The sequence below is a fragment of the Vicia villosa genome, linkage group LG6 (genome assembly GCF_029867415.1).
Source record: "Vicia villosa cultivar HV-30 ecotype Madison, WI linkage group LG6, Vvil1.0, whole genome shotgun sequence".
In the NCBI taxonomy this organism is placed as follows: Eukaryota; Viridiplantae; Streptophyta; class Magnoliopsida; order Fabales; family Fabaceae; genus Vicia; species Vicia villosa.
The window spans coordinates 49391489-49412257 of NC_081185.1; the positions used below are offsets into that span (position 1 = coordinate 49391489).

Below are 20769 nucleotides of genomic sequence, written 5' to 3' on the forward strand. Positions count from 1 at the left end.
CACACCAGCATAGTCAATTCCCATGAGGGCCGACTTGGGAAGTACATTCAAAGAAGACCCAGTATCAACCAAAACACGGGACAAAGTCGTCCCCTTACACTCAATCGAAATATGCAAAGCCTTGTTATGGTTTCTCCCTTCTGGAGGAAGATCACGATCCGTAAATCCCAAACCGTTCCTAGCGGAGATATTATTGGCTACCGCCTCTAGCTGATTCACAGATATTTCATGCGGGACGTAAGCACCATTCAGGATTCTCAAGAGAGCATCTCTATGACCTTCTGAACACATCAGCAGTTGCAAGATAGAAATCTTTGACTGGGTCTGACCCAACTGCTCAACAACTTTGTAATCAGACTTCCTGATGATTCTCAATAATTCTTCCTTTGGCCTTAGCCAAAGCATCTGCATTATTTTGAACAAGCTGAGGGGAGAACACCCTACCACTGCGAGTGATCCTACCAGTACCTGCGAAGTTATCAGTGTTTGCAACTGAGGCCTCAACAAACTTCTATTTAGATGGCTCGCCTTCCTCCTTCGTGCCATAGTAATATACGTCTGAACCATAATGCCAAGGGATGGCCTTCTCACTCTCATACGGAATAGGCCCTGGCACTGTGATCATTAACGCCGCTGGTCGTTCCTCATATGGAATACTGACAGGTATCTGAATAGGAACTTGGATACATATTGGAGCAACCGGCTCATAGGGAATTGAAATCACAGACACTTCGCCATCCTTACTCTTCGCACCCCTCAACCTTCGATAGAATTGAAGAGGACCCTCGTCAATCAGCTTTTGTACCATACCTTTCAAATCAGCACAACCTTCGGGTTGACTTTTGCAATTCTCACAATCAACATCACAGCCCGGGAAGATACCGCTATTAATCAGATGTTGCTTCACAGATACAAGAGGAAAAGTCAAACAACTCACATCAAATACAACACTTATCTCTCCACTCTCAATGGCATTCACACCCGAACCTCCGTGAGTAGGCATCGGATTATTGACAATATTGGGTGTAGGAGTGAATTGAATAATCTTTTGATCCAACAAGTCCTGGAATTTATTCTTCAACGCAATGCACCTCTCTGTATCATGCCCAGCGGCACCTGAATGGAAAGCACATCGTGCGTTTGCATTGTAGTTCGGAGATTGTGTGTCCGGAGCATTCGGAGCATCTCTCAAAGTAATCTTCTCAATCTTGAGCAAATGTTGCAACACCTGAGCATAGGTCATGGGAATCAGATCAATCTTTCGGTGAGGCCTGGTCCTGGGAGGATAGCGATCATTATTGGAATGTTGTCCCTGCTGTTGTTATTGTTGTTGTTGCGGCACTGGGATCATGACAGCATTAACCTGTGAATTGCTTCTCCCTGAACCCCTTCTTCCATATATGGCATCCGCATTTCCTTCCTTCCTTCTGGCATAACCTTCAGCTTGTTTCTTACCACCAGCAGAATTAGAAGAAGCTCCTAACTGAATTTTCCCCATCTTTAGACCCATCTCGACACGTTCGCCATATCTCACCATTTTAGAAAAGTTAGCTGAAGCATTGCAAGCCAAGTAATAGTGTCCAGACAAAGTACTGGTGAACATGTCAATCATCTCACGCTCAGTCATAGGTGGCTGAACCCTCGCAGCTAACTCGCGCCACTTCTGAGCGTACTCCTTGAAAGATTCTTTAGACCCCTGAACCAAACTCTGCAACTGAGTCCTATTGGGTGTCATGTCAACATTGTACTGATAGTGCTTAATAAAAGCCTCCACAAGATCTCTCCAAGAATGGATATGAGTGCGCTCAAGTTGAACATACCACTCCAAGGAAGCCCCAGCAAGACTATCCTGGAAGAAATGCATTAGGAAACCTTCATCCTCTGAATAAATTGACATCTTGCGATAGTATGCTTTGACATGAGTCATGGGACAAGTCGCCCCATTGTATTTGTCAAAAGATGGAACTTTGAATTTCGGTGGAATCCTCACACCAGGAACCAGCCCCAATTCATTGATATCCATGCCTAACACCCCTTTGCCTTCAACAGCCCTGAGACGTTCCTCAATCAGACGACACCTTTCAACCTCATCATGCGCACCTTCAGCACTATGCCTTGATACCTGATCAAAATTTTCAACATTGAAATCCAAATTACCACGGTTCTGATTATCTCTCCTTCCCAACAGACGAGACGGAGGTGGAGGTGGAAAACCGTGATGCTGATTGAAAGGATTATAGTGCCCTCCCACGTGATCAAACTCATTCGGATCATGATGATCGTCAATCCTGCCAGACACATCGTCAAACAGCCCTCGATGTCCTCCATTCTCATTCCTTCTGGAGTTCTCGACAAGAACTCGCAAGTCGTCCTTCCCCTTGGTCACATTAGTCAATGCTTCCATAAATTGCGCCATCTGTGCATTCATCTGCTCTGTCAGTTGAGCTCTCATCTCTGCCATTTGTTCCTGAATCTGTTCCATCTGCCTTCTCTGATTGCTCCTAGTCGGATACGGGTGATTAGCCGTCTTAGAACTCCTTCTGATAACAAAACAGCAAGACATAAGATATAAGACCTGCAAAACCTGAAAATATATGACATGTATGATATATGAATGATATGCATGAAATGTTTGTCAATTTTCAGGTATCTAAGAGTTCATCCCACTTTCAGATAGGACATAGAAACCCTGATACCGAATATATTTGAATAACAATCCGCACACGAGAATAATTCAACAAACTGAGCATACTTCATTCAAACATAACTGAGAATTTGAGTTCATACAAATAAAACACATAACCGTGTTACAATGTGCTCATAAGGCATACAAAAGAAATCCAGAACATCCATAATGCGACCCCATCCAACAATCCTGGACATGGGCAATAAATATCAAGCATAAACATCAAATCAACCATCATAGATCAAACAAATCCACTCCACAGCGACACTAGGATCGCCTGGTAACAGAATGAGCTCCTCCATCTCCTCTCCGCTGGGCTCGGAGTCTTGTCAATTCTTCTTCAAGTCGAGCAGACTTAGCCTTCTCTTCCGCTATCTGTTTATCTAAATCCCTCTTCTGCCTCTTGAGACTATTCTCTGATCACTGTAACTGTAAACACTCCTGCTGCTTGCGATGCAAATCTTCCTCTAGCAACTCGTAGGGACGCCTCCGGGTACTGGCTTGACTTGAACTTGCGCCTTCGACTTGCTTGAGCTGGTGCATCAACCTCATCTTTGCGTCTCTCTCTTCAAAGAACTTCAAATTGGTCTCTTGCTCTCTTTCGTGCAACCTGTAGTTAGTAGCCAAAGCATTCTTATAAAGTTCCGTCGGCACAAACTCAGATAAAATCAAAGGAGGTTGCTTTTGAAGTGGTGCAACTCTGTCGTATGGCAGCAACAAACTTTCGACTCGCTTTTCAATCCACTTAACATACAGTGTCAGAGCAAGCGATTCTTTCTTCCCTAAATGGGCTCCATAATGCTTACGGATCTTCTTCCAAGCCACAATTATCCTCTCCAATTTCTCTGGATCCGACCCCTTCTCAAAATAGACCGTCTCCGCTATCAAATGATCCGCCGGTTTGTCCTTCAAAGTATACCCCAACTGACGCAAGGATACCACGGGATTGTAATTGATGCAACCTCTAGTACCAATCAAGGGAACATTGTCGAACTCACCGCATCCAATTATCACCTCAGAAACGTTGATTCGGCACCTTTGCCACTGAATATCGTAAGAAGTAAGTGACATAATCATGTGAGTCCACTTGAGTGTATCTCTTGTCTTCACAAAAGGTCCTTTGCTGGGCAACAAAGAGAGGAACCAGATGAACAACAACTGAAGGCAACAAGTGATGGCACCACCACTTTTCTCAAATCGGGAATGAACGGCATAATAAGTATCGGCCAACAATGTAGGAACAGGATTCTTTCCCATGAAGATGTGCACTGCAGCCGAGTCTACAAAATTGGGAACATTCGGGAACATCACAATCCCATAAATGGCCACAGCGAGTAAGGCATTGTACGCATTCCAATTCTTTTTCTCAAATTCCTCTTTAGCTTTTCTCACTAAGAATTTCAAAGAGAACCCTGAGACACCTCCATTCGACTTCCAATTATCAGATACTTCTTTTATGCTCAGATAAAGAGCACCAGCAATCAACTTGAAATTCACCTCTTTAGGAATGTCGATGAATGGCACTTCGTTTTTTACCTTGAGATTAAGAATAATAGAGTACTCTTCCAATGTCGGAGCCAACTGGTAATCCTGGAACGTGAAACACCTCATTTCAGGATCATACAATTGCATCAAAGTTTGAAAAGCAGGAGTATCAACCACGGTTTCCAACAAAGTCAAAATATTCCCATAATTGTCTATGAAATTCTTCAAGCAAAAAGCAGTCATTAATGAACTCAAACCCTCTAAGGTGGTCAACGGCTCTCGGAAGAAGCTGTAGGTGTGCATATGTCTCTTTGCTTCCTTGACGGTATCAATGGGAGTGTCCATCTTTAGCTCGAATGAACTCCTGAATGTCCCTGAAAAACATGACATGCAAATGCTTGTTATACATATCTTTTTTTTTTGCGTTTCTTTTGGAAATAAATATGCTATGATGCAAAGTGGTGGGACTTAGTGCCGCCCACCTGGCATTCTGGACTGCCGGTAACACACATAGTACAGAGCCAAAGGTTCGGCCCTAAATGGTATACCATACGGAACATAGAATGTCAATCCACGGAACCAAAGCCCATAGCCAATAACACACTGGAATAGAACACAGACTACCACTCGAACAAGAACCATAGTACCCCACGAACAAGGACCATAGTACACTCGAACGAGAACAACGGTAACCCACGAACGAGAACAACGGTAACCCACGAACAAGAACAGCGATAACCCACGAACGAGAACAGCGGTCACCAACAATGTACCTGTTAATATGATCATTGATTCCCGCCCCACTCACGGGTAAAATCTAGGCCAAGGTAAGGTCATGAAACGCATTATAAGGTCCGCCCGAAGGTAAGCATCATCACAGCGCGGAAGCGGGTGACGATAATACCTCCGTTTGAAACCACTACTCTGCTCGTGGTCACATAATCCATCCCGAGACGTACACCTCGAGACAAACCATGCTCCCACTCTATCCTAGGGTTCCTATGGTTCACACATAGCCTGGGTATTGGGCCTTTTACCTCTTGTAACACCCACCCAATAAACAGAGATCCAGACAGTCCAGAATATGATGCAGAAAAGTAAAAGCGCACATAGAATGCAATGCAAACAGGTAAATATGCAAAGCAGTAAAACACCCAAAGATAAACATACAAGCGCTAGGATCGACTCGCTGAGTCCGGACCAGCAACAGGTCGAGACGTCCCCAGCAGAGTCGCCAGCTGTCGCTACCGTGAAAATTAACAGAGTCGCCACTAACATATTTATCCTGAAAAGGAAGGGAATGCCAACAAACCACAAAACAAAACAACGGTCTCACGACCAGAGAAAAAGGGTAAGGGAGTCGGCTACGCGAGGGGAAGGTGCTAGCACCCCTCCCGCCCATCGTACTCGATGGTATCCACGCTAATGTCTAAATCTATGGGTGTGTAACAAATCTACGCTAATCTGGACTAAAATGCATGCAGAATGTAGGGAAAAGAAAGGATTGTGCTCGCACGGGCCCTACCCCGCTGCCTACGTATCTGTTTTGTAGAATCAGAGCTACCGTAGCTCGGCTAACTAATTTCTGTTTGTTTTATATTTTTTAGGTGAACGAGTTACATTCACACTTCGCTGCTCGACCTTTGGAGACTTATGCTGGGAATGGAGCGGAAATAACAAGTTCTTAAGAAAAGAAAATCAAAGAGTGTGGTTTGTGTTTTAAAAGATGCATAAGGAAGACCTAAGCTAAAGGGGGAAGCTTGCTACCTAATGTTATCATACAAAGGGTACCAGTCTAAACTAAACTAATCAACCTACGGGGAGAAGCGAAAGCAAACAAATAGCACGCAAACGAGCATCCGCTCGTAAAGCAAATAAACCAACAGCACTGGCCGAATGGTAGAAAGGAGCTCCCGCCATAGCCAAGGGGAGCAGCTCAACCCAAGTCAACCAAGCATCAGACCTCGCGAAAATGATCGGGCCATAGACAAGAGGAGCGAGTTCCTCTCAGCAACCAAGTCGTCACGGATCGTAAAGGAAAACAGTGCGTGCGTACACCGATCATCAACGTCGAGCGACGCGAGCTATAGGAAAGGCGGGGGTCCGGCTACATGAACCCTTTTCCTGACATACTCGATAACAAGATCTTGTGCTGGTTCAGAAGCGAGCAACGCGAAGCGTGCGCATACTGAACAGACTCGATGAGACTAGGCGGGGGTTGATTGCTAACCCTTTCCGCATGCCTTCCATGAGGACTTAACGGAGTGCCATATAGGACTTATTACACCGTGACTCCCTGCCGCAAAGCTCAAATATAAACACACCAACAAAAACAGAGCCTCTTTCGAGGGCTTGGCCAGATGCATGTCTAGGTCCTACTTCTCATGTTAAAGGATGATGCGAGAAAGCGATAAAGTGCGAGAGAAATAAAATGAAACGAAATCAATACCAAACGGATGATGATCCGTAAACTAAAGCGAAAAGAGCAAGTAAACTAGGATCCCGCGAGCGAGCTAGCAAAAGCAACAGCAAACATGTCAGCACTCCGATTAAACTCCGCATAAGCAATCAAGAGTCGACGCGACGAAAGTAAATCACGCGCCAACGTGTGCATCGGGCACAACAAATAAGATACACCTGCAAGGGAAACAGAAATCCAGACAAGCAAGCATAATGATAAAGGATGCGTGTAGAAATGCGAATCAGAGAGAGGATAAATGTCGTGTCCAGCAAATAAAGCGGAACACGAGAGCGGGTATCGACCAGAGCCTTCACGTTGCCTTGCATACTAGCACACACGTTAGAGATAGCGGAACACCGCAATCGGAATTGCGTTATTGTACTACAAACTAAATAAAAAATGAGCAACTGAGTAAAACATAAGAGTGCGATAGCGGAAAATAACAACTACACGAGGCAGAAACATGGCACATGAGAAAGTATATACAAAATGCATCAAGAAAAAGTAACAATCATCCGTAAGCGGACAAAGCACAAACGAACACAAATTACACATGTTCTCAAACGGGAATATGGCATTTAATACACTTTTTAAGCATAAGCACATGAAAACAAAAATAGCGACATGAGATAGCAATCAAAAGTAGATCAAATATATAAACAAGTATTATGAAAAATAAAACAAGTATTTACAAGTCAAAAAGTACACCGAAACGATAAAATCGGGTAAAAACAATAAAAACTAAACTTGTCGGAATTAAACCAAAATTTTATGGTAAGCTAAAAAAATGTCAAGGAACTCAAATATGCAGTCGGAATTTACAAAATCGGCCCGGAAGCACGACTTTCAAAACGGGGCAGAAGCAAAATCGGTAAAAAAAGTCGGCCAAAACCGAAAATAAAGTGCACCATCAGCTCAGAAAATATTATTCCACTCAAGAAACATTATTCACATGATCAAAAACGATAAGCAGTTCAAAAGATAGCATTTTCAATCAAAGCCGACGTACCGCGTCTATTTGCAAAATTCGGAAGAAACGAAAAATTAGCATAACGACTCAGCAACTTTCAACACATATTGACCACAAAAAAACAGTACAAAATCTCATCCAAATATTTAACAATCAAGCACGAATGAAATCAAAACAATTGAACTAAAATCAACCAACACTTTTTATGCATTTTGAATATTTAACCAGTGTATGCAAAAACGAGAGTCAGGACGTAAAATCGTACGATTCTACGTTCCAAATCCATGCCGTCGTGCTGAGACTCTGTTGGAATCGGAATCCCCAAACTCGAAGAACTCGTACGAGTTGTGCAGCAAAATCGTTCAGCGCTAAAAAGATTTGGCCGCCCCTTTTTTGGGTTTTTTTTAAAAAACCCTAATTTTTTAAATGAATATGGATCCGGGTCGGGTTTAGTAGATATTTTAATTAAGAATATGAAGAGATTCGCTAAACAATGCATTAATTCTTTCTGTTCTCAACAAACTATTCCAATTCCACCTATTAAAACTCTTTTATTCCACGTAAAATCTATGTCATTATTGCTATTATTTTTTGTCTGTTCGTTTTTTGACTAATCCATTCTTTCCTATAAATAAATATTATTTCTTATAATCAGGAGTTTTATTACAAAGAATCATTAATTCACTATAATTATTATTATTCATAATAATTATTTATTATTCACTATAATTATTTATAATTTTTTATAAAGATTGTTTTCAATATGAATTAAGTTTTTTTTTTGTTATGAATTTATGGATATGATGGTGAATTTAATATTTTTTTGGAACGTGTTTCCTTTATATATATATATGATTATTTTTTTAGACACTGTATAAAATTATGCATATATAAATATATTTTTAATCAATAGTAGAATCTTAGGTTCCGTGTTACGATTCTCGAGTTACGATTTTTCAATCCTCTATCGTTTCCATGTAAACTCTCGAGTTTTTAAACACTGTAATTAACAACAAGCAAACTCAAAATAATTTTCTGCATTATCAACTCATTTAAATTCCATATTTCCCTATGCTAAATCAACAACTAAATCATCAAGCAAATAACGATCAAAGAACACAACAATAGTCAAGACTTTTTCACACTTTCATGAGTCAATCAACAAAGGAATACTACAATATCAACTCATCAAAAAAAAATCTGCATTAGCAACCTATCATGTTATCAAATTTCTAGTCATTTTCTTGTGCAAACAACCACTACAAATAGCCATTAATTTCCAGCAATTTTATTCATCAATTAGAGGCTCAAAATCATGTTTAGAACAACAATTAAGCACCTATTTATGAACCACACTATTATCAACCATCAACCAAAATTCTCATGAGTTATCTTGTAGCACAAACACATTAATGCTGTCCTTTAAAACAAAATTCTGCACTATCATAAGTTCAATCAAAACAGCCACAATATTGTCATTAGCAATTAATCCAATTCGGCACAAGTGTTAGCAATGAACAAGTGTTATTATGTTTTGCAATTCATGAGGCACAAGCATACACGACTTTAAAATATGGAGCATAGCATGAGAGTAGTTCCAAGCAACAAGAATGCATCATAATACTCAACCGAAATCAAAATGGAAATTCATCACCTAGTGCATAAACACAACATGTATACATATGAAAGATCAAGTTCAAGCATATAGAAACACAATCATTATCATATCCAGGACTCCAACAACATTGATTAATCAACTCAATTACCAACAATTCACTTTTCTCTTTATGAACAATCGAGCATTAATTATCATCAAGTAAAGTCTAACATTAGTTGACAGCAACAACACTTATTCATACAGCACATGCTTAACTAATCATACAATCTTCATCATTAACAATTACCAATTATCCACCTATCCTTATCAACAATTTTCCATTATGAGCAACATTCACTGTCAACGCCCAATTAATCACTGATTCACATCATTACAACTCGCACATGCATTTAACCAAACACATAGGATGCATCGATCAGACAATAATTTTCTCGAGTAATTTTAAATCATAAGAAACAACAACTCAACTATTATAGACAATCAATATCTAATGATCATCAATCCAAATTACCGTAACAACACCGAACACTATTATGAACATAATCCCTTTCAATTTCCATAGTCATCAACATTTGATCATCCACATCAATCATAATCACCGTCAATTTAGTTAGTAACAACAACTAGATCATCAATTCTTTAATTCTCATGTTCAACAATTCATCACTCATTAAGCATATGTATCAATTCTCAACAACCAACACAATCGGTAACGGAGGATCAAGAAAGTTTACCGAAGTGAAATTAAAGATGACTGAAGGAGACTATCCGCGGCTGGAATTTGCGATTGGAGAAGCAAAGTTGCCGACGAATTGGTGACAAAGAGAGGCAGCGAGCGGTGGTCTTGCAGCGGCGACGGAAGGCTCTTCGCGGAGGACTATCACGAGTGAGAGAGATCGCAAGAGAAAGAGATAGAGTATTGATCCTTCGTGATCTTCAATGTTCTTGAGTTCTCATGAGATTCATTATGACAATTGATGAGTTTGGATAATTTTTGTGAGTTTTGATTTTGGAGAATTGAGAGAAAAATTAAGAATAGAGTTTTTTGGATTTTTGGGTGAATGGAAGTTATCAGAGTCCCCCTTTGATTTGTGAAGAGAAAAATGTTTATATATTGTCAACGCGAAATGTCCGAATTGCCCTCGGTGCGTCTTATTTTGGCTCGTTTTTAAGGAAATTCGGTTCGGCTCTAAATTCCGGAACGAAACCAATGCCACTGTGAAGATGACCAAATTATTGACTCGTCGCCGCGAGAATCACCTCAATCCGATAAGCGATGAAGAAAATACGCCCGTTTGAATGACGAGAAACGCCGATTCATTTGGTACGACTGTGCAGATAAAACCCCATCCTCGGCTCAAAACCTGAACAAGCACGTGTGACGAAGAATCGAAGCTAATGAAATTTCCGAGAGAATTCCTCCGGAATGGACTTCATACGATAAAAATCGAGGGAGTTATGAATTTTCGAACTCGGCGCGACATACTCGAAAACACACTTTTTACCGAAACAACACGACGATCCTTAAAATTCTGGGAATTTTCCGTGCATAATTGGCCTTCGGTCCGAACATATGAAATCTTGGTAATGATGGTATGGAGCTCCAGTTAAATTTTCGAGTGAATCAGACGAACGGATTGTGAGATATGAATTTTTTATTGTCCGAAAACCTGCGGTTCAGCACCATTTTTTACTGTGAAATCTCCATAAATTTATAAATCTGACAACCTCCCTCAAAGAATTGGCTTTTGAGCCGAACACAAAAGTTATAGATATCGTCGAAACATTCGGGGTCACGCGGGAACTCAGCTCATATCATCTTCCAGATAGGACTTATGAATTTTCTCGTATTTCCACCGTTTAAACCATTCTTCACACCTTATCTTCTTAAACCCATGAAAACTCTTTATTATTTTTCTTCAATTTTTGAATGACGAAATAAACGTCATTATTAACTTATAGCTCAAATAAAGAGGGCAAATTTTGGGGTGCAACACCGTCCACGGGGAAAGTCCTCCGAGACGGGTGAACAAGACAATAACTGGAAATAAACGTTCTAGCTAACGGGGAAAGTCCTCCGAAGCCACCGTCCACGGGGAAAGTCCTCCGAGACGGCTGAACAAACAAATGACTGGAAATAAACGTTCTAGCTAACGGGGAAAGTCCTCCGAAGCTACCGTCCACGGGGAAAGTCCTCCGAGACGGTTGAACGAGAAAATACCTGGAAATAAACTGAAAACAATAAACAAACAAAAACAGAGCCTCTTTCGAGGGCTTGGCCAGATGAATGCCTAGGTCCTACTTCTCATGGCAAATATGATGCTGCATGCCTACCCTACTTCTCATGGCAAGATATGGTACGCGAAAGAGTAAAAGGGACAAGGAGCGGTACCGAACGGATAGCAAATCCGCAATGAGCTAGCAAGCGTAAGCAAAGAATCCAGGAATATCGCGTAAGCCAGCATCAAGCATAGTCAGAAAGCATCGTCGTGAAAATAAATCACGCACGACAAGTGGTACGCGTCGAGTATAACCACGCAATAAACCTGCAAGAGAAACTCAGTACAGACATCGCAAGAATATACATCTCAACGAGTGAGAGATTAGGTGAATCACATCGGAAATAAGTTCGTGTCCCACAAATAAAGTGGAACACGATGCAAATCAAGTCGCATCGAAAGCGAATTCGTGTCCCACAAATAAAGTGGAACACGGAGTAAGTCGAATCGCAATCAAAGGCTCTCTCGAAGTACCTTGCACATCTCAACAACCAAATCAGTAATAACAAGGAAGCACACTATAGAAAATACTAACGATTAAGTTCTAATTAAATCCTATACAAGATTAAAATCTTAAACAAAACCTAACAAGATTAATTGTTTTTTTATGACATTTTCAACTAAGAATTAGAACTACACTATGTTACAAAATATTAAATCTAACATGGAAAATAGTACATGTTTTTATTATTTTTATCGTGCAAAAGCTAATCACACATAATTGTTTTTTATAGCAAATTTTATTACAAAATTAGAGCTAAACTATGTAACAAAACAATTAAAATCTAACAAGAGAACATGTTTTTTATTCTTTTTATCAACCAAAAATTAACAAAATGTATTCGATTTTATGTGTCATTTTATTACCTAAAGAAAATGGACAAACTATGTGAAATAAAAACCTAAATCTAACATGATTTAAAGGAGGTAGGGGGTGAAATTTGAATTACAGTGGTGCTGGCAGAAGCAAGCAAAGGCGCTGAGGCCCAAGGGAATGGTCCAATGAATGTTTTTGTCAGTTTTTGTTATTACCACAATAATGGTGTTATGGGCTCCAGGACAATGGGGGTGTAGGGTGCAATTCGGTACAAGGCCAAGAATATTTTGTTGATCCATGTTCACATATTTTGATTAGCATTTTCAGATTTGTGTTAACCAGTTTATATTCAAATTAAAACTTAACAAATCAGATTAAAGTCCAATTAATAACAGTAAATCAAATTTTAATCAAGGTGAAAGTTAAAAAAAAGGATTAGGGTTAAGAATGTGACCATTGAGCTTTCAAACGTTCTTCTCCTCCTCACGCAAAACGCCGTCGGCGGCCGGAGGTCTCTCCCTCAACCTCTCTGATCTCCGATTCACCCTCTCATCTCGGTATCTTCACGCCCGTCTCATCTCAGATTCAAGTTCAATCTCTCCACTTCCATTTCAATTAATTCTCCCAGTTTCTCCTCTTCAATCGCTTCGAACGGCCGGAATAGCTCCGACGGCTTCCTCAAGAGACAGTTAGGTTATTTCTCATTCCGATTCAACTTCTCGCCACCGTAGTTTATGGCGGAGAACACAAACGAATATGCAGCAATGAGAGAAGCTGGCCAACCAGAGAGCGTCCCCCGCACCTCCGAAGACCGCGAGATCAACAAGAAAACCATAAATCTTTCATCGCGCAAAGTTCAGGTACGATTCTTGATTCAGGATTCTCTTCTCCGTTTCTTTCATTCTCTGCGTTAATGGTGATATTGCGTTGTTGCAGAAAATGGAGTTGTTGTTGATGCTGAGGCGATGATGATACGTTGATAGAAGGATGGATTTTCTTGCGCTGAACTGTGAGAATTGAAGATTATCGCGAGTTATGGAGGATTCGTGAGGAACTGAGATTATGAGAGTAATGATGATTCTTTTCTTCTTTGTCTGAGCTTCTGTTACACTTTTGTTGTGATTCTGAGAATCAAATTATGGCGGAGAAGTGTTGAAGGTGATGATTATGGTTCAAGATTGAATTTTCTGAGTTTTTGATGGAGAATTCGTGAGAGGGAGAAGTAATAGGCTGTGGATTGAAGAAGGTTCATAGTTTAAAGAGTGGTGGTGATTGAGGATGATGATTGATTCTGAGATTGTGAAGATTCAATTGGATCTTGAAGAAAGTTTGTTACAAGTTTTTGCTCAGGGCGAGAGAGAGAAAGAGAGAGAGAGAGAGAGTTTCTTTCTGTTGAAAGTTTGTTACATTTTTTTTTGTGAGTTTCTCTTATCCTCTTCTGGTTTTCTGTTATGTATCGTGAGAGAGTAATTGAAGATGATGAGATCGTGAAAGTTGAAGAGTGTGAAGGATTATGGAGAGATCGAGAAAACGGTTATGGTGGACGATTCAAGGATCTGAAGTTTGTTACATCTCCCTTCCATTCTGTTACCTTCTTCCCTCTTCTGTTATCCATTTTCTGGTATGAGTATCTGCTCTCTAATCTTGGCTGAACCGGTTTTCCTTTTTTTTTTCTGAGCTGGGTTCGGTTCTTCCTCTTTTATGCAGGTGCTGGCTCGGTTTTGTTAGCATGCTTGTATGCTTGGAATGTCCTTGGCATTGTTTGAAAAAGAAGTAGCAAAGGCCTATTGGGCTTCAACTGGAGATTGAAGATTAGGATAGATAAAGAGATTTGGTTTTCTATTCATGAATGAGTTATATTGGAATTTTTGTAATGAGTTGGACTCTTCTTGAATGTGAATTGTGATGATAGATCTTGCAATGAGTTTATCAAAGAATGTCTCTTTTGAATATTGAAAGTAATCGAAACTTGAAGTTTGAATGTATAATGTTCAACTTGTTCGAATCCAAATAACAAATTCCCAAATATTCAAAGTAATCTCTTTTTCAATTTGAATCTTTTATTTCCACACGAAATTGAATCAAGATCAATCATGTGTCCATTATCCTTGAAGCAACATATAAATCTCATGAGTGATGAAAGACGGATATTTAGACTCGAGAATTTGAATAATGATGTATGCCTTGGATTTTTAATGATTCACAAACTGCTCATAAACTCGAATTAAGTCCTGGTGCGACATCCCCAAAATCATGACTTGCGTCACACATAATCAGTTGAACCAAACTGTCTTGAAACAATTAGAACCTTTTATTATATTTTTCTTTGAATTTTTGAACGACGAAATAAATGTCTTCCATAACTTATGGCACGGAGAAAGAGGGCAAATTTTGGGGTGCAACAGCTGCCCCTATTCAAACTTCTTGAACCTAGCGAGTGAGAAACAAAAGTTTCGAATCGTTGAGGTGGAAGGAGATTGAATACCAGAATGAACTCGAAAATTTGCGCTCTTGATCAACAGAAGACCCCATCTTGTAAAAAGAAGGAATGTACCACCCCGCAAGCAGGGAGAAAAAACTTCAGTTGATATGATTAATTAAACAGCTCCAACTTGCGATAAGAAGGAACAGGTAACCCCACAGGCAGGGGAAAAAAGCTTCAATTGATCTGGGAATCAAGAGAAGGAACATCTTCGAATGATCTGGGTATCAGACGTAGCAGATGTCTTCCGAACAGTAATCGGGGATAGATGTCTAAGTCGATCTGGGCATCGAAATGAGATATTCCGGCTGATCTGGGCATCAACGGGTAGTAAGTATCTCTGGTCTGAGTACCAAGGCGACATCTCCATCTGATGCAATTAAATCATCAGGCAGATATTCCTACTGATCTGAGTATCAGCGGCTTGCTCCTTCGTAAGATCGACGAGATCCGGAGGCGGTTCCCTCAACTGAAAGTCTGGTTTATCAGGAATAGGAACAATATCTCTTCCGAACTGTGTACGCCGGGAAAGAAAGTCTTTGAATTGATCTAGGCTCGATGCTAGAAAATAAGTAGAACAATCCTCTTCTGAATGACAAAGTCAATCAGGCAGATATCTCCATCTGATCTAGGCATTAGTGGCTTGCTCCTTCGTAAGATCGACGAGATCCGGAGGCGGTTCCCTCAACTGAAAGTCTAATTTATCAGGAATAGGAACGGATATCTCTTCCGAACTGTGTGCGCCGGGAAAAGAAATGTTAGAAACGGGTAGACAAGTCTTCTTCTGAACGAAAATAAATCGTCAGGACGTAGATATTTCCAACTGATCTGAAGCATCAGCAGGCTTGTTCCTTCGGAAGATCGACAGAGATCCGGAGGTGGTTCCTTCAACTGAAGTGGAATCAGGATAGGAACAAATATCTTCAACCGATCTGATGGCATCGGGAATAGGAATATCTTCATCAGGTGAATTAACGATCCTCTTCTGATCTCAATATCAGGATAACGCTTGTAATGATTAGGCGAGTTGCTCTCTGGGAGGCATTTGAATATCTTGATGACTTTCCTGCAGAAAGAAACAGATATGATATGATTTACGCATGATGCATGTATGAATGCTTATGGAATAACGTTCCCAATAAGGAAGACGCTATACGCTTTTGAGAATGTTATGCAAATGATGCATGATTCGGACGCTGCTTAAGGAGACAGCGGAGGAGCATTGAAATGCTGAAGAAGTCCTAAAGAGAGTTTGGAACTCCGTGGGGAGGAAAAATTGAGTAACCAAGGGTCACAACTGCGAGCTGGCGAAGATGGATCAGAAATCTGCTGGAGACGATCAAATCTGGACGCGAGCTCTGGTTGGGGAGTAAACCTCGCTTGGGGATATGGAAATCCCAATTAACTGCTTTGGGAATACCCTGACAACTTCATAGGAGAAGCAAATTCTCGACACTCTGGGGATGTGGAGATAAGGGCAAGTCATGGAGACAACTCTGATGGGGAGTGACCAACTTACTTGTGTAGGACGCATTCCGCCGGGGAAGTCCTTGACTAGACCAGATCCTACTGAGGATGCATGTGAACCCTGCTGAGGAAAGATTCAGTGGGGAAGATGAATACTTCTGCATAATGATCCGCTGAGGAGATAAGAAATCCACTGGGGATAAGGAACTCGGCATAAGAACCTCTGGTTAAGATCACTCCATTGGGGAACAAGATGACTCTCCTGGGGAAAACAGGTCAATCTGTTGGGGAGAGAAACGCTCTACTGGGGAAAGTGAGGAATTCTGGCAAGGAACCTCACTAAGAGCTTGCTGGGGAATCAGATACCATTCAATCATGCTTTGATTGAGGAGCATCCCATCAGCGAGGATTGAAGGACAACTGAGAACCTTCAGACATGAGAGATAGAACTCTGCTTCAAAGAATATCCATTTGGGATGAATTCCACTTGGGGAATAAGGCACTTTCCACAGGGGAAGTTGGGGAATGATCTGCCCTACTTGGTGTAACTCGCTGGAGAGATACCAGGATCTTTAGACAATGCTGGAGACTATGCAAACCCAGGCTAAGGATATTACCATTGTTTGGCGAGACTTTGTCAGTGCCTTGGCTTATTGTACTTGAATGAATACATGTGCCTTTGAGGTAGAACAGAAAGTGCCCCAGGTACCATGACATCTTCACGAGGTTTCCTCGCATGACAACAGTTTATCAGACAACTAAGCTTTGAAGCTTTCCAAACAGGTAATGGATTCAATGAGTTGACAGGCAAGTAGTGATTAGAACGCCAAACAAGTATCGGTCAGAGTATCAAACAGGCATTGATTTTCCGAGAAAACACCACCAGGAAGTGGTTTTAATGGGTCAAGCAAGTATTGACTTCAAAAGGACCAAACATGCATTGGCTTTCATAGGGGTGCCACCAGGAAGCGGGCTTTGTAGACTCGCATTAATTGTGAGGATGCCAACAAGTAATGGGCTTACAGTATCATATCAATACCGAAGATGACGACTTTGACTCCCAACGACCCTCGGATTCACAAGTTGTTTAACTCGCACCTAAACTTTAAACTGAACACCTCCTGATGAGGATAAAATGCCAATGCATAGTGCCTTGCCCCAACCGGTAGGGACTTTGAATAAATTTGCCTCATTAGGACCTTCTGAGATTCGTGCTAACATAGCCAACTTGCCCCGGTATCATGACTTTTGAAACCATGCCCCTGATTGGCCTATGTTGGAAGTAGCATCAAATGCACCTGGGAGAATGCCCCTGATTGCTCAACACCTTGAGAGATTCTTCGAATCTTGACCTGATTGCCTCAGATTGAGTGAAAACTTGCTCGACAAAGTAATCAAATGCTTTTGTTCCCCTGAGGGTGATCATACTTTGAAATATTGCTGCCCCTGCTCAACGGAGTTCTGAAGACAATTTGTCCTTCGGGAGGATAGAACTTTTTCATCTGAAGTTCATGATGGAAACTTTCTTGATGTCAAGCACTTGTTCATATGCAAAGAATGTTTATTATGAGAAATATAATTCTAATGCAAAGAGTATGTTTGTCTTGAAGTTTAAAGAAACTTTATGAAATGATGTCGTAACATCGAGTTTTTATGAAATAAAGAAAAGATGGTGTCATACCAACTCAAGCGTTTAGCGGATCTCCTAGGAGTCAGCTTACCGTATTCTCGTGTATAGTCTACTTTCGAATTAACCCATGCTTCAGTTAGGACTTTTAAGGGTTGTAACGTGGCCAAGGTCACGGTTTTAAGAAAAAAGGATTTTTAGGCTCAAATTATTTGGTGCCCACCCCCTTCATGATGTTCTCCAGTCCTAAGTTCAGTTAACTCGATGCGAGCATTCATCCTTCAAGAGGAGTTTGAGATGATTGATGAATCAATTTGGCATTCGGACATGGCAGTCACTTTACCTTTTGTTTTTTGTGTCTGATCACACGACTTTGTTCTTTTGATAAGGATTCTTATTTTGTAATCCTTATTTTTCTCTTTTGCTTTGCTTTTCTTTTTTTGTTTCCCTAACTTTTGCCTGGACAAATTCTTTTGAACTTTGATTTGGATGTCCAGCGGGATGCCCTAATTTTTGCCTAAGTCACATGGTTTCAATTTGTTGACTTAGCGGGCTTTTTTTTTTTTACATTATTTTTTGTTTTTGATTCATTCTTTTCTTTTGAACAAGTCGTGTGATCCTGAATCTCAGATTTGTTGGAAGTGATAATGACTGCCTGAGTCCTTGATTGATGAGGAATTACCATTGTGGTATTGTCGTATTTTGACCTCCTGATGTGAGGGATAAACCACAACGGTTTTGATGTTGGTCTCGACCTCCTGGTGTGAGGGATAAATTTGATGTCTCGACCTCCTGAGGTGAGGGATAACCATTGTGGATTTGACTTTCCCCGACCTTTTGAAAGATAGCCATTATTGTATCTTTAGATGTGAGCTCCTGATGAATTTTGAATGCTCGATCCGATTAACTGAACACTACCCTGCCCCAGGGTTAAAATAAGGGTTTTTTGAATAGAAAAGAAACTCCTACTTCGAAGGCTCAGAGGGTTTTACGAGGGTTTCACTCCCTTATATCTCCAGTGTTTGGGGATTTGAAACATGCCTGTACATCATCAACAGGGTTCTACTCAAAAGCATACCATTTGAGGTTTCTTGTTATTATGTTCATCATTCTCCCTTTGGAGTTATCATGCTTTATTAACAAGAGTTAAGTATCACAAAAAGCATAGCAAAACATATAAGAGAAAAAGCAAATGGATTTTTTTCAAGACAAACATATCCAATGCATTATAATTATAGTTCAAAAATAAACAAGTTTTGCATGCAACAGTATTGAACAAAGAAAGAAAGCTTAAACATGAACATGCATGATGAATTAGGAATTGCCAATGTTGAGGAGATCCTCTCCGTATGGACTTATTGCTTCAGAAGATCCGCTAAGTCAAAGGAGAACTTCAATTCTGGCCTTCAAGTGCGAATGTGATAGCCTTTGTGTCAATCAGGTCTCAAACCTTGTCTTTGAATGACTTACAGTCTTCAATCCGATAACCAGGTGCCCCAGAGTAGAAAGCACACCAAGCAATACGTCAAAACACTTTAGATCACTTCCTAGAAGAGGATTTTGGTGAGGCCATACAATAGTTGCAAGTGTCCAGCTTTTAGGGATTTGAGCCATGCAAGTGGTGCACAAACTCAAGATACAAGGCGTCTTGCTTATCCCTCGGTCGGGAGCCCCAAATATAGCGACTGGGTTTTGTGAATGCTTTAGGGATTTGAGCTGCCAATGATGCGAACTCAAGAACACGGAGTCTTGCTTATCCCTCGGTCGGGAGCCCTAAATATAGCTGCTGAAACAGAAATCACCATCATGAATGGAGAAACTTTGTATTACTATCAGCGAACAACAATAGCCTCTGCCACTTGACCATCAATGTCATTACTTGGAACACACAATAGATGTTGGGAAGGAAACCACTAGAAGCACCAATTGCAAGTGATTCTCATGAGTTACTTCCTCGAGGAAGAACTAACATTCTACTTGCAGCAGATGAAATGCGATTGACCAGTAGAAACCATTATGAATAAACTCAAACATCTTTGTATCGAGCAAGTCCTGGAATCTTTGTACCACAATACCCTGGCAGGCTTGACATTATGATCAGGTTCCCCAGCATGGAACACACCTAGTATTGTCATCGAAATCGGGAGAGCTATCTGTGATGAGAAACACCCAAAGCACAACTCTTAACCAACTGAAATTCCAACAAGCAGGGAAGCAATCAAACACAAGGCATTAGAATTACATCGGCCTGCTTCTCATATTCTCTTTCCGTATCTGTTGACAAGAAAAGACTATTAGAAAGGAAACTCCAAGAGGAGGAGGTGACTCTAGATATGAAGTAGAACCTTGAGAATGAGAGGTGCGCCCTTACGGATCGCTCTTGATTACTGTCTGGCAGAAGATTCTGGCAAAGTCACACGGAATTTGTAAGTGCTCTAGGGATTCGAGCAATGCGAATGGTGCAATGCTCAAGATAGACAATGTCTTGCTTATCCCTCGTGCGGGAGCCCCAAGCAACTTCAAATACTTGCAGATCATAATATCACGACCAGGTGCCTCAGAATAGAACTGACACCTAGTGTCATCATCATCAAGTGGAGAATTTGTAGACATCCACACAATACGGAGCTTAACCAGATGCAAATAAAGCAAGCATGGAAGCCACTGAGAATAAGACATGGGAATCAGATAGAATTGTCCTTCAAACCTCTTTTGTCTTTGCTAAGAACATACCCCTTGAATTCATGAGAGAAAGGAGATTAGCCGCTAACTAGGAGCTTTAGAAACTGCAAAATTGTGGAAGAGATCCACGAAGTACTCCCTAAGTTTTTATTCCCCACAAAGTTGTTTCATGACTCATCTTTGAACACACAATAA

The 20769-nt window shown here is 40.8% G+C and overlaps 1 protein-coding gene and 1 long non-coding RNA gene across 2 annotated transcripts; one reads left to right on the top strand and one right to left on the bottom strand.

Moving 5' to 3' along the window:
* Positions 1–2744: 2744 nt before the first annotated feature.
* Positions 2745–12170, bottom strand: LOC131609143 (uncharacterized). Its single transcript, XM_058880802.1, has 3 exons — positions 9955–12170; positions 6621–6684; positions 2745–4545 (listed from the first exon to the last, which is right to left on the bottom strand). The coding sequence occupies exon 3, from the start codon at positions 4514–4516 to the stop codon at positions 3107–3109; it is 1410 nt and encodes a 469-aa protein (XP_058736785.1). The 5' UTR covers positions 4517–4545; positions 6621–6684; positions 9955–12170; the 3' UTR covers positions 2745–3106.
* A 1021-nt stretch (positions 12171–13191) lies between these two features.
* Positions 13192–14266, top strand: LOC131609145 (uncharacterized). Its single transcript, XR_009285962.1, has 2 exons — positions 13192–13937; positions 14024–14266. It is a non-coding gene; the product is annotated as an uncharacterized LOC131609145 (long non-coding RNA).
* The last annotated feature ends 6503 nt before the right edge of the window (positions 14267–20769 follow it).